At 33.4% G+C, this 13,795-nt stretch overlaps 1 protein-coding gene across 1 annotated transcript in view; it reads left to right on the forward strand.

The window, feature by feature from the left end:
- Nucleotides 1–13,795, forward strand: part of KHDRBS2 (KH RNA binding domain containing, signal transduction associated 2) — an 886,124-nt gene that overhangs the window by 319,553 nt on the left and 552,776 nt on the right. Inside the window, exon 3 of the mRNA XM_036767560.1 lies at nucleotides 11,168–11,284. Coding sequence (XP_036623455.1) covers nucleotides 11,168–11,284 — 117 coding nt within the window. The remainder of the gene's footprint in view (nucleotides 1–11,167; nucleotides 11,285–13,795) is intronic.

A 13,795-nucleotide genomic window follows, 5' to 3' on the forward strand; every position in this document is an offset into this window, starting at 1 on the left:
AGTCAGAGAAAACATGACTTGCCACTTTAAGACACACAACGGATAGAGTGCTGGGCCTGGAGTCGGGAAGACTGACCTTCCTGAGTTCAAATCTAGTCTCAGACACTTAATAGCTTTTCAGTTTCTCTAGATGCAGATAGCATTCTCCATCGTGAGTCTTTTGGAGTTGTCTTTGTACCTTGTGTTGCTGAGAAGAGCAAAGTCTATCAGGGTTGGTCCTCACAGAACCCATATATCTGTGGTTGTGTATAATGTTCTCCTGGCTCTGCTCCACTCACTCAGCATTATGTCGCGTAGGTGTTTCCAGGTTGTTATGAAGTCCATATCATCCCCATTTCTTATAGCACAATAGTATTCCATTACCTTCATATACCACAGCTTGTTCAGCCATTCCCCAATTGATGGGCATCCCTTTGATTTCCAATTCTTAGCTACCACAAAAAGACCCACTGTAAATATTTTTGTACATATGGGTCCTTTTCCTGCTTGTGTGATTTCTTTGGGATACAACCCTAGAATTGGTATTGCTCGGTCAAAGGATATGAACATTTTTATACTCTTTGGGCATAGTTCCAAATTACTCTTCAAAATGGCTGGATCATCTCACAGCTCCACCAGCAATGTAACAATGTTCCAATTTTCCCACATCCTCTCCAGCATTTATCATTTTCCTGTTTTGTTATTTTAGCCAATCTGACAGGAGAGATGTGGTATCTAAGAGTTGTTTTGATTTGCATTTCTCTAATCAGTAGTGATTTAGAGCATTTTTTTCATATGCCTATAGATATCTTTAATTTCTTCCTCTGAAAACTGCCTCTTCATATCCTTTGACCATTTCTCAATTGGGGAGTGTGAATTAGATCTCTTAATCATTTTAGCACTCCCCCATTTTGGGTTCCTCTTCACTTAGGAACAGATTCCTGATCTGTTCAGTACTCTGTATAACTGGCCTTCTGAGTACTTTTGGACAGATACATTTCCTTTTTCACATAGAATCACTCTTCTGCTTGTGTTGAAGTTCTTTGAATGGCAGTTGACCAGGATGAGGCTAAGAATTCTACAAGCAGACACAGACTAACAGATGCAGATCATCAGAACTTTATATATCACTCATACACAAGCAGTGGCAATGCCTCAGGAACCAATATGTCCTTGTTAGCCTATAATAGCAGCAAATAAGGCAGAAGTCCCAAAAGAGACCTCTTGCAAATGAGGTGTGACCCTGGAAATGGCGATATGGAAGGAGGGAGGAATATTCTGACTCTCCAACAAGGACCAGTGAAGTCAAGGGAGGTTAAAAGACTACCCCAAGGTCACACAGGTATAATGTTGCCAAAGTCCCAAAATGGTTCAAGTCTGATAGAAAGAATGACTATTGCTATAAGAGTATTAATATTTTAAGTAAGTCTTTAGGAGGACCTGTATTTAAATAGCTTTTTTTAAGCTAGCTATATGAACATTAATGAGGAAATAAATACCTTAACCTCAGTCTTGTTATCTATAAAATGGGAATTACAATGGCACCTTCTTCACAGTGTTATTGTGAGGGTCAGATAAGATTATCTATATTACCTGTGTTGCATAACTTCATTCTTTTTAAATGTTAAAATAGAAAAGAATATATAACTTGAAATAATATTTTCTCTTTTATGTACCAAAGATAAGATATATTATATGATATGAATTAAAATATACAATTACAAAAATATTATTGATTTTAATACTAATATTATAATTATTGTCATTTTCACTTTTTTCCAAATAGTCATGCCTATATAGAGCCTAGACTTTTTATTTCATTGATATAGAGAACTCCTAGATGAGGATCTTTTTTTCTCTAAAGGCAAGCCAACACCATATCTACAAGTCATTCTATTAGTGAATTCTCTAGAATTGTCTAGAATACAAAAGGATTAAGTGACTTTCTTGGAATCTTAAAATCACTTCCTGTAGTGGTGGGACTTGAAGACAGGTGGAAGACTCCACTCACTCCAAATCTAGCCCTCTAACCACTAAGCCATGCTGCTCTTTGTTTTATCAGAGTTGATTTTAAAACTGTCTCCCCATCTTAAGATTCTGTACTTGGATACTTGAAATTCTCATGCCCTCTCTCCTATTATTAATCCATTTATGTGTTGATTTTTCTCCGGAAATAGTAGTTAAGACACATGAGCTCCAACCCTCTTTCCAAAACCTATCCCTGACTTACAGGACAAATATACATAACATTTTCTTTTCATATTTATTCTTAATTTCCTGATTCTTATTACTATGTGCTGTGATTTCTCATGATTCATGTAATTAAATTTTTGATTGAACATTTTTATAGTCTTTCCTGAAGAAACAAGACTGCCTTCTCTTCTGGGCTATATAGGCGGAAATAATTCCATCTAGTGGAGAATTTCTCAAATAGCAGACATTAGGACCCTAGGGCCCAGAACTGATTCTAAGGGGCTTCTCTGGTAGACTCAAATTACTTGAATGTTCAACTAGCAGTCCATATCGTAATTCTTTTAAGTTCTTGCTTTTGCATCATCATATAGAAAATATGTTAAGACTTTAGCATAAAACAAAAGTGTAGACATCATTGTTGAAAGGTACCAAAGTAGAAATTTTTGCTTGTATTAGTAATGTAACAATCAGGGGATAACTGCCTATGTGTAGTTTCCGTTATATTTTGAAATATATTCAGTATGGAATCTTATTGATTGTAATAAAGGAGTAATAGGTATAGTATATGGGTTAATTCCATTATAAAATATTGCTTCATAAGGAGCTTGTAATAAATTTAAGCTATGGAAGTTACAGTGTCTCACAGAGATGTATATACAACATTAAAATGTAATAAATGTGTAGCAGACTTTTTAAATCTTCGGTGACTTAGAAAATTGCATTTACACTTTATTTGAAGACATTAAAAGAGTTCCCTTTTTTCCTAGCACAAAGAACATCTAGCTCTATAATAAGTGTATATTTTACATAACTTCAGAAATGCAGGAGACAGATGGTCAGTAACTTTATACAAGTATGTTTCACACTGTAAATCCTTGAGGAGATTGAAATTATTTCCCATGTTTCATTAAGTCATTTAGGTTAGAATTTGGTAACAGCTTTTGTCATTTAGATAAAGTAATTTAAATAAGACTTACATTATGAAAATACATTTTCAGGTTAATTCAAATAATTGTTCTTAGTCTCTAATGAATTTTGACTTAGCTTAATTAAACTAAAGTTTTCTGAACTATACTCCAATGTTTCCAGTATACTTCAAATATATCAAGTTGTTTCTTTTACTTCATATAGTTGGTTACCAAATCTTGTCAATTTCTACACAATGTTTTCTGTTCTTCTTTTCCTATTCCTGACTCTCGTGTTCAAGACAGTAATGCCTAAATCCAGTACTATTGCAAACTACATCTATCTGGTTGGCTCTTTGCTTCCATTCTCTCTCTGCTATAATCCATCACCTCTGCCAGCAACAGATATTTATTTTGTTTTAAACACCATTTGGATCATGCAACTCCACTTTTCAAAATATTTCACTGGCTCCTTATGGCTCACTAAATAAGGCATAAATTCTTTAGGCTGAAATTCAAAGTCTTTCACAAAATATCACTCGAAGCCTTTTTGGAAAGCAATATGGAAGTATGCCCACAATGTCATTAAACTGTACTTACCCTTTGACTCAGTGATTCCAGTGCTCAACCTAGATATCAAACAGATATGAGAGAGCATATTTTGAAAAATATATTTACCCCACTGCTTTTTGTTATATCAAGTAACTGAAATATAAAAGCCTTCCCAATCATCTGGGAAATGGCTGAACAAAAAATATCATAGGAATTCAATGGAAGAATATTACACCATGACAAATTATGAAATTTTGGATTTTAAATCAAATTAATAAGGTTTGTATGAAGTGAAGCAGAGTAAAGTTAACAGCACCTAAAGATTCATATGATAAAAACCAAATTGTACAAAAAAAATCTTTAAAAGACTTAAGACCTTTCTTCAATGTGATGACCACACCAGATCCATAGGAGTAATGATATAGCATGGCTACCCATATCCTGAAAGAGATATGATGGACTTCAAGTGAAGAATGAGTTCAGACATTAGATGACTAATGTAGGAATGTTGTGCTTGACTATGAATGTTTGTTCCAAGGATTTTGTTTTCTTTTTCTTTTAATTTAGAGAGGATAAGATAGAAAGATAACTATGTGTTGGTTGCCTTGAAAAAAAAAAGATGAAAGAAAAATAATAAGACAAGGTAATTGAAGCTCATAATACAATAGCAGGAAAGCTATAAGGAAACAAAGAAACAGGAAAAATTTGAAAATTAGGCTCTGATAAGGGCATTAATGAAAAGAAATGCAAAGCCATACCACATCTAAAACTGCATTTTAAAGTAGCAATCATCAAAACTACTTGGTGCTAGCTAAGAAATAAAGTGGCAGATCAGTGGAATAGGTTAGGTACAAAAGATACTATACTATAGTCATTGACTAGAGTAATCTATTCTTTGACAAACATAAAGACTCCATCTTCTGGGACAAGAACTCACTATTTGACAAATGCTGCTAGGAAAACTAGAAAACAGTATGGCAGAAACTAGGCAGTATCTTACACCATTTAAAAAGGAAAGGTCAAAATGGGAACACAATTTAGACATAAAGAGTGATATTGTAAGCAAATTAGGAAAACAAATAAATAGTTTACCTGTCAGATCTATGGAGAGTAGAAGAATGTATGACAAAATAAGAGAGAGAATATTATGAAATGGAAAAGTGGATGATTTTGATTACATTAAATTGAAAAGTTTTTGCACAAAGCCAATGCAATCAAAATTAGAAGAGAAGCAGAAAACTGGGAAACAATTTTTACAGCAGGTATCTCTAATAAAAGCTTCATTTCTATGCTATATGGAGAACTGATTCAAATTTATAAGAATACAAGTCATTCTCCAATTGATAGATGATCAAAGATATGAACAGGCAGTTTTTAGAGGAAGAAATTAAAGCTATCTATAGTCAAATGAAATAATTCTTTAAATCACTATTGATTATAGAAATGCAAATGAAAACAACTATGAGATACCACCTCATACCTATCAGATTGGCTAATATGACAAAACAAGAAAATGATAAATGTTGGAGAAGTTATGTGAAAATTGGAACTCTGATTCATAGTTGGTGGATTTGTGAACTGGTCCAACAATTCTGGGGAGCAATTTGTAATTATGCCCACAGGGCTATAAAACTGTAGCCTTTGATCCAGCAATACCACTTATAGGTCTATATCCCAAAAGAAAACATAAAAAAGAAAAGGACCCACATGTACAAAAATATTTATAGCAGCTGAGACAGTGCCCCTCGGCCTTTGAAGCAGAGATCAAATTTATAAGCCAGAAAAAAGCAAACAAATTGAGCCAGAAGAATCAAAGTAAAACAATGACCACAGAGAAATATTTGGTTACAATGAAGATCAAAACAGAAATCCAGGAGAAGACAACATGGTCAATACGCCCACAACTGAAACTTTACATGGGAATATTAACTGCTCTCAATCCCCAAAATCCTTCCTAGAAGAGCTCAAGAAAGATTTTAAAAGTCAAATAAGAGAGGTAGAAGAAAAAAATTTAAAAAACAATCAATAAAATGGAAATGAAGTACACTGAAGAAAACAATTCCTAAAAAGTAGAATTGGCCAAATGGAAAAAGAGGTACGAAAGTTAACTGAAGAGAACAATTCATCAAAAATTAAAATTGGACAAATGGAAGTTAAGGACTCTATAAGACATCAAGAATCAGTCAAACAAAATTGAAAGAATGAAAAAATAGAAGAAAATGCAAAATATCTCATTGGGAAAAAAAAGCAAATGACCTGGAAAATAGATCCAGGAGAGATAATTTAAGAATTATTGGTTTGAGAACTATTATGATAAAAAGAGCCTGGGCAGCCTCTCTAAATCACTATTGATTAGGGGAAATGCACATCAAAAAAAACTCTTAAGTACCACATCACACCTGTCAGGTTGGCTAACAGGACAAAACATGAAAACTATAAATACTGGAAAAGATGCGGGACAATTGGAACATTAATTCATTGTTAGTGGAGTTGTGATCTGATCCAACCATTTTAGAGAGCAATTTAGAACTATTCCCAAAGGGCTGTAACAATGTGCATATCCTTTGACCCAGAAAAACCACTTCTAGGTCTGTATCCCAAGGAGATCATACAAATGGGAAAAGGACCTGTATGTTCAAAAAATATTTATAGCAGCTCTTTTTGTGATGGCAAAGAATTGGAAACTGAGGCCATGCCCATCAATTGGGGAGTGGTGGAACAAGTTGTGATATATGAATGTAATTGAATATTTCTGTGCTATAATAAATGATGAGCAGGCAGACTTCAAAAAAACCTGGGAAGACTTATATTAACTCATGCTGAGTGAGGGAAGGAGAACTAGGAGAACATTGTGCACAGTTACAGCCACGTTGTGTGATGACTAATTTTGATTGACTTGGCTCTTCTCAGTAATGCAAGGTTCTAAGACAACTCCAAAAAGCTCATGATGGCAAATGCTATCTATATCGAGAGAAACACTTGCAGAGTCTGAATGCAGATTGAGGCATACTATTTGCTCTCTCTATTTTTGTTTTGTTTTGTTTCTTCTTTCTCATGATTCATTCCATTGGTTATAACTCTTCTTTACAACATGACTAATGTGAAAATATATTTAATATGAATGTATATGTAGAGCCTATATCAGATTGCATGCCATCTTGGGGAAGGGTGAGAGGAGGGCAGTGGAGAAAATTTAAAACTCAAAAGCTTGTCAACTGAATGTTGTAAACAAGAAAGAGAGAGAGAGAGAGAGAGGGAGAGAGAGAGAGAGAGAGAGAGAGAGAGAGAGAGAGCGAGAGAGAGAGAGAGAGGAAGGAAGGAAGGAAGGAAGGAAGGAAGGAAGGAAGGAAGGAAGGAAGGAAGGAAGGAAGGAAGGAAGAAAAGAAAGAAGAAAGAAAGAAGAAAGAAAGATGGAGAGTTTGCCTTTAGGACTGTTGTACAATTAGTTTAGGTTCTTTGAGTATAAAATATCTAATAGTGAGAGAGTGTCTTGAAACTCACTAGGTGTCAAAGGAAAGCTAACTTTGGCTGTAGATAATCCACAAACTAGACAAAATTAAGACTCACTTAATTGGATAAAGACCATAACTAATTCCCCCCTATGATCAGCAAATTAGGAGATTGTGCTTGGTTGACCTGTCATTGCCTACGTGATTATTTATTTTATTTTCTCACTAGAGGCTTCAGGAACATCAAGCAAATGTTTAAAATAACCAGCAGTCTTTGGATTGAAAGAATGATCATGAGTATAATTTATCCCTTTGCCATACTCTAACAAAAATCATTTGGATATACTAGAGCCTCTAATGCAGACAGTCATCATACTTCAAAGTCACAAAGACTATCTAAGGAAATATAAAAGGGTTACAATATCCATTGATGGAGGAAAGGCCACTTAAAAAAAATATTGGCACTCTCAGTAGCAACTTCATCTTCATTTAGTTGATTTGTTCAGTGATATTAATGAATACATAAGTTTGGGGAAATTCTGAAACAAATAGTAATGTCTTATATGGAGAATTAAGAGAAAAAAGTTAATTTTCCAGTGTGTAGATCCTAGAGCTATGATTACTGATATAGATAACCTGACAAGATAAGTAACATAGGATCACCTATTTAGAACAGAAAAAAAAGGTCATAGAAATTACCTCATCCAAAATGAGACCCAGGAAAGGTTCAGTAAAAAATCAAACACTAAGCTTGAAGTCATGCAGTAAGTACAAAAGTCAAGATTTCAACCCAGATCCCCTGACTCCAAATCCAGAGCAATTTCTATTAAGCCATGTTGTTCCATGATAATGCAGAATTTGTAAACAGATCCTTAGATGTTATGTGACAGGTACCTATATAAACCATGAGGTAGATGTTAACACAGACTGTGAAGGTGGATATCTATGATTTCTTCACTGTAGTTAAATCTTGGAACAGAAAATTGCTTCTCAGGGCAGATCTGCAGCTCTTCCATACTTTAGTGTGAGAGAGTAGAGTCAGGCATTGAGAGATTAATGACTTTCCTATTGTCAAATAGGTGTGAACATAAAGAGAGCTTATTGATGAGGAACTTCCCTAACTAATACAAGACAACATCTGCTCTGCAATTTATAGACTTAGGGAATTGTTTGGGGCACTGAGAAGTTCAGTGACTAGACCAATATCACATCAGTTTTCTATGTGGGTGATGAGACTTGAACACAGGTCTTCCTGATTCTGAGACCTATTTTCTTTCCATTATGCCTTGTTGCCTCTCTAAAACAGATCTTAAATGTCTTAAAGTGAAGGAGTTAGTTGACAGATAATTTCTATTATTCTTTCTTGGATTTTATCATTTTGAAGATCCCTCTCTGTTCAATTTTGCCATAACCTACCTAGTGTTTTTTTGCACTCCCATATCAGACCTAACTATATTATCTTTTTAAGTAATCTATATCAAAGGTCTTGCTAAATATTTGAAAGAAAGAAATTTATCTATACATATAAGGAATTTATTGGAGGAGGAAATAATAACTCAAAAGGATTTTTATATTATGCAAAATTTGGACAGTTGAAAGAACAAATAAATTCTCAATAATGAATTAAAACAAATGAGGAAAAACCCTGAAATATAGATATAGATATAGATACACACATATATGTATATGGATATACATTTACATATATATGTTGAAGAATGAAAAGAAAAATCAATATCTAATAGGTAGGAATATTAAGATAAACACATTTTTAAATTATATTTGTGTAATTATGGTGGAAAACAGTGCTGCAGTCATCAATATATCTGCACAGTTCAGGGCTATTGGCTACTCAAAATGAAGTGGTAGGAAAGGAGATTCTTCTCTTTGGTGATTTGATTACTAGGATGTTATCATAGCCACAGAAAATGTATTTGTAAGTGCTAATAAAGAAAAATTGAATGATACTGAAATATTTTAAATGGTAGAAGGTAAAAGGTATAAAGTTTCATTAATGACTAGAAAACTGTTTAAAGCACCTATTATTCATTTTTAATGCTATGAAAAGTCTAAGAAATATTCTTGCTGTGGGAATATAACATAGTGATGATCAACTTGACTCCTCTGGAAAATTCCAAGAGGAGTTATGTCTCAAAACAAAAAGAGAAAAATAAAAAGAAGGGCATGTTTGTCTTTAAAACAAAGATGACTACACTGCTATGCAGGGTTTCATGCTTGATCAGACTGTTTAGGTTCCATAATGAACATCTGTGCTGAAGTACTAATAAGACTGAAATATAAATTGCAAGTGAGTATCACTCCTTGTCCATCCTGGGTCCAGGCAATTTTAAACTGATAGGATGTGTTCCTGAAAGAGAGTTGTAAGTAAACCCATGACAGATTTTAAAAACAAAGAAAAATATGAAAATGGAAGATAATATTTCTGATCAAATGACTGATGACCAACTTTTTTACAGGAGCGATGACAAAAACTATATTTAATCAATTATTCATGATATCCTGTGTATTCCATAGGATCAAACTTTCTAAGGTGCGTAAAAATAACCAGGCTAACATGATATGAAAGCACATCAAGTTGCATTTTTTTACTGACTTTGAAGAACTCTGATTTCAATAGTAGAGCCCATCCCTTTACCAACAAAGATCCCTTTATGCTTTATTAGACCATCTTTGTGATTTGTCATGGTAGAAAAACTCATCACCCTGTGGCCAAATTGTTGATGGTACCAAAAAGAAAAAATCTAGCTCTCATAAATTTAACTAGCCTAACCACTGGATGGCAGATACAAAATTAATTACTAGATCCATATTTGAAACATTTCCATCTGGTAAAGAAAGAATGAAAACTCTTTATGAATAGGGATTGTTAAATCCCTCTCTCTATTTCATACAAACTTGTTGTCTAGCCTGCTTCCCATATATTTTACTTTTGCAATTTACTAAACCAACTGTAGGACTTCAGTCATCAGTCACGTATGTAGGGGAGAGTACTAGACTTGGAGTTAAGAGAAATAAGTTCAAATTCTGACTCTGATAATTTGCTAATGTTTTGACATGTGGCACATCAATAAGCTTCTCTTGTCTTCTGTTTTCTCATGTCTATAATTGGACAAGGAATTATTATTGCTACATACATGACAGGAACGTTTGAGTAAATTGATTTATAACTTTTAAAATCCATTTAAATGCCAATCCCTTTTACAGCTATTCTATTGATAGGTTTGGGTTTTTTTTTATTTCTGGATCTTTTCCAAATTTAGCTATCCATTTCACTTCTCTGTAGTCTTTAAATATGAGAAGATTGTCATTTGTTTTCTAAGTCACTGATTAAAATGTTCACTAGCATAAAGCCAAAGAGAAATCTCCGAGTCATTCCACTAGAAAACTTCCTCCAAGTGGAGAGACATTCATTATTTACTGTTCTTTTAGTCTGGTCATTCAAACAGTTCCACATTTTATTCACAAGGATTTCATGATAGATATTTTTGATAGTGATCTGTTATGGACTTTGTCAACTTGCTTGATAAAATGAAGGTATGTTATATCTATGTCCTTTTCCTAATCTAGAAATTATGTCTAAAATGACATGTTAAGGAAACTTGTTAGAAATGAAGTTAGTCTACAAGAAATTATGATTTTTATATGATTTTCTGTACATCGTAAAATTTGTGACAGTTTTAGCTTTATGATTTGGTATATCATTAGTATCTTATAAATCTATTTTGATCAAAAATTGAACTAAATATCACTTAAATATGATTCATTTTTTAAAATTTCATTTTGCTTTAAATAGTTTAACATATGATTTCTAAAAGTCTATCTCTCCCACTGAGAAAGAAATTGATCATTAAAAAACAATTACTCCATCATAAGGCAAGGGTGTCATTTTAATGTGTGGGAAGAGGTATTTTACTGAATAGACTTCAGAGACCTGAAAGGGTCAATATAACCTCCCTACCAAAATAAGCATCTTCACAATGCTGTGGAGCTTTTAAAAAAAAAATTCTTATTGCACATTGTCTCTTTACTCCATCCTAAAACAGACATTTTATTGATTTTGTTTCCTAGTTCAATTTTGTGGGGAAATTGCTTGGACCAAGAGGAAACTCCTTGAAGAGGCTACAGGAAGAGACAGGTGCTAAAATGTCTATCCTGGGGAAAGGATCAATGAGAGATAAAGCCAAGGTACTGAACTTTTGATTTTGTTATTTAACACCTACAGAAGGTTAAATGTCATGTGGACTGCCAAATTTACATTGCTGCTCTGAGCTCCTCACTTTGAATCTCTCATTCTTCCTTCTGAGCCCAGTCTCTGTGCTCTCTGTTGTCTCCTTTGACCATAACTCAATCATTCATCTCACTTCCCCAAACACATACCTTCCCCTACTTTTTCTAGTTCTGTGTGCAGATTACCACCCAATCTTTTTTGTCCTTTTCTGTGTTTTCTTCAGTGTTTCACCCAGTGTTCATTTTCTCTAATGCCCTACCTAGATCCCTTTGCACTGTTCAATCATATCACATAATCACTTCCCTTGTAGCCTTCTCCCATTTTCATCTCTTTGCTTGCTTTCACTTTGATCCCCTTATCTAAAGCAATTTTTTATTACTTATCTACAAATCCAAGAGAAACTGACTCCTTTTTTGAAATACTTGAGCCAATACCACCCACCCAAAAAAAGGTAAGCCAGGAAATGTGACAAGTTTTATAGATTTTCTATCTGCTATCTATATTTTCCCTCATCTGAATACTAATTTACTGATTCATGAAGTAGTAGTGTCTTTCTGGCTTTTTAATTCAAACCCTTCAATAAAATAGCCTTTTAAAGAAGTTTTTCCTCTTATCATCATTTTCAAAAATTGATTGTAATGACTGATTTAGAAAGTAACCTATAACTATAATACTGAAATATTTATATTTCACTATAGAGCAACTTAAAAGTACTTTAGTTGTTTTTTTTTTGTTGTTGTTTTCTTGAACCATTTATATGTGAAATGGACTTGAATTAAAGTGTTTCTTTTTTCCTCCCAATCAATTGGCATTAAAGTGATGAACATGCCCTATGGTAAACATTTTATTTTTATTACAAGAAATCTGAATTTGAAGTTGTACCAAGGCACTGCCCAGGGACAAATCATTCTAAAGTTTAGTCAACAGTCATCCTTATGTTATTTGGAAAGAAGGATGTTTGTTTACTAATCTTTCAATTTATGTTGTTTCTTGTTATTTTATCCTGCATATTTTTAATTATGGATTACCTCTTTGCCAAATTGTTTCACCTTACTCCCCCTACAAGCTATTCACACCTGCCAATGCTTCTTTAGGTGATGATAGTATTACTGCCCACCCCAATGTTTAATAATTAATGAGAAATAATTACATAGTAACACCTTATAGTCATTCCTTAATATTCTATTGTAAAGCACTTTATGCTACATTTTCTACTCATGGAATAACAATGTACCAGTTTTTTTTTCACATATTCCAAGGTGGAATTGGGAATGTTCCTTTGTCACTTTATACAAATAGAAATGTGAGAACCCTGGGATTTATACAAATTAATTTGGCAGTTTTACTGCTTTTGCAATAAATGAATTGTATTTCTTGTCTCTCTAACAATACCTTAGGTGTACAAATTAATGTTTGCTTATCTGCCACGTAAAAAAGTTTTTTTTTAAATTCTATTAGGTTGAACATTCTATTAGCCCATAAATTTTGTAACCCTACTTATAACTGATTACCTTGTACTTTGTTTATGTCCTAGTTGACTGTAGTTTTAATGACTGGATTTTCTCTTTCTACAATGTAAAGGAAAACTTAAACAAGCTATTCAAAACAACAAATCATGATTGTATCATATATTTCTTAGAAAGCAAACAACCAATATAACAAAAGAACGTCCTATGAAGAATCATGGAAATATGGCTTTGTTCAAATAAATCACTTAACCGAAGTGTAAACCTTTGTGTTCAATCCACTTCTAGTGACGTATGTTCTGACCTCATTGGCCTTTTTATGTCACCCTAAGTCCACTATACATATTCAGAAACAGTCACCTCTCCCGCATTTAGGTCATTCTGAAATAAAATATTCTGTTGAGTTAAAGCATAAAATAAGAACTTGCTGAACCCCCCTGAGAGATAGTTCTGGAGAAATGTTATGCTTTAAAAAAATACATCTAAAATTGTATTTTACTTCCTAAGGGAAAAAATTAATCCTTGAGGAACTGACAGAATATTTTAAGCTAAAATGAATCAGTTAGCAGATATTCTACATATTCTTATATTGTGCCAAAAACAGTGTTAGGTACTGAGAGGAATGAAAAAAGTCCAAGAAGTGATTCATATTCTCAGAAAGTTTATACTCTAGTTTTAACACCCCTCCTTTCTCTCAATTGTCTTGCTAGTCAAAGAAAGTATGACTGGAAGATAAGGCATTAGAGGGAAAACCAAAATATCTGGTCAATTCTATCTTATGGAGACATACATAAAATTCTCAATGTCAGCAAGTTTTAGCCAGAAAGATAACAATTAAGGGGGGAAAAGTTTTAGGTAGCTAATGACACAATGTAGTCAGTAGGTTTTGGAATATTAGAGTTTAAGAAAGTTTTTTAATCATTTTGTTTATTTTCTTCCCTTCCATTTTGTTAACAATAAAACCAAACAGCCTGTGAGCAGAGATAAATATGCAAACACACA

Source organism: Trichosurus vulpecula, chromosome 7 (assembly GCF_011100635.1).
Source record: "Trichosurus vulpecula isolate mTriVul1 chromosome 7, mTriVul1.pri, whole genome shotgun sequence".
In the NCBI taxonomy this organism is placed as follows: Eukaryota; Metazoa; Chordata; class Mammalia; order Diprotodontia; family Phalangeridae; genus Trichosurus; species Trichosurus vulpecula.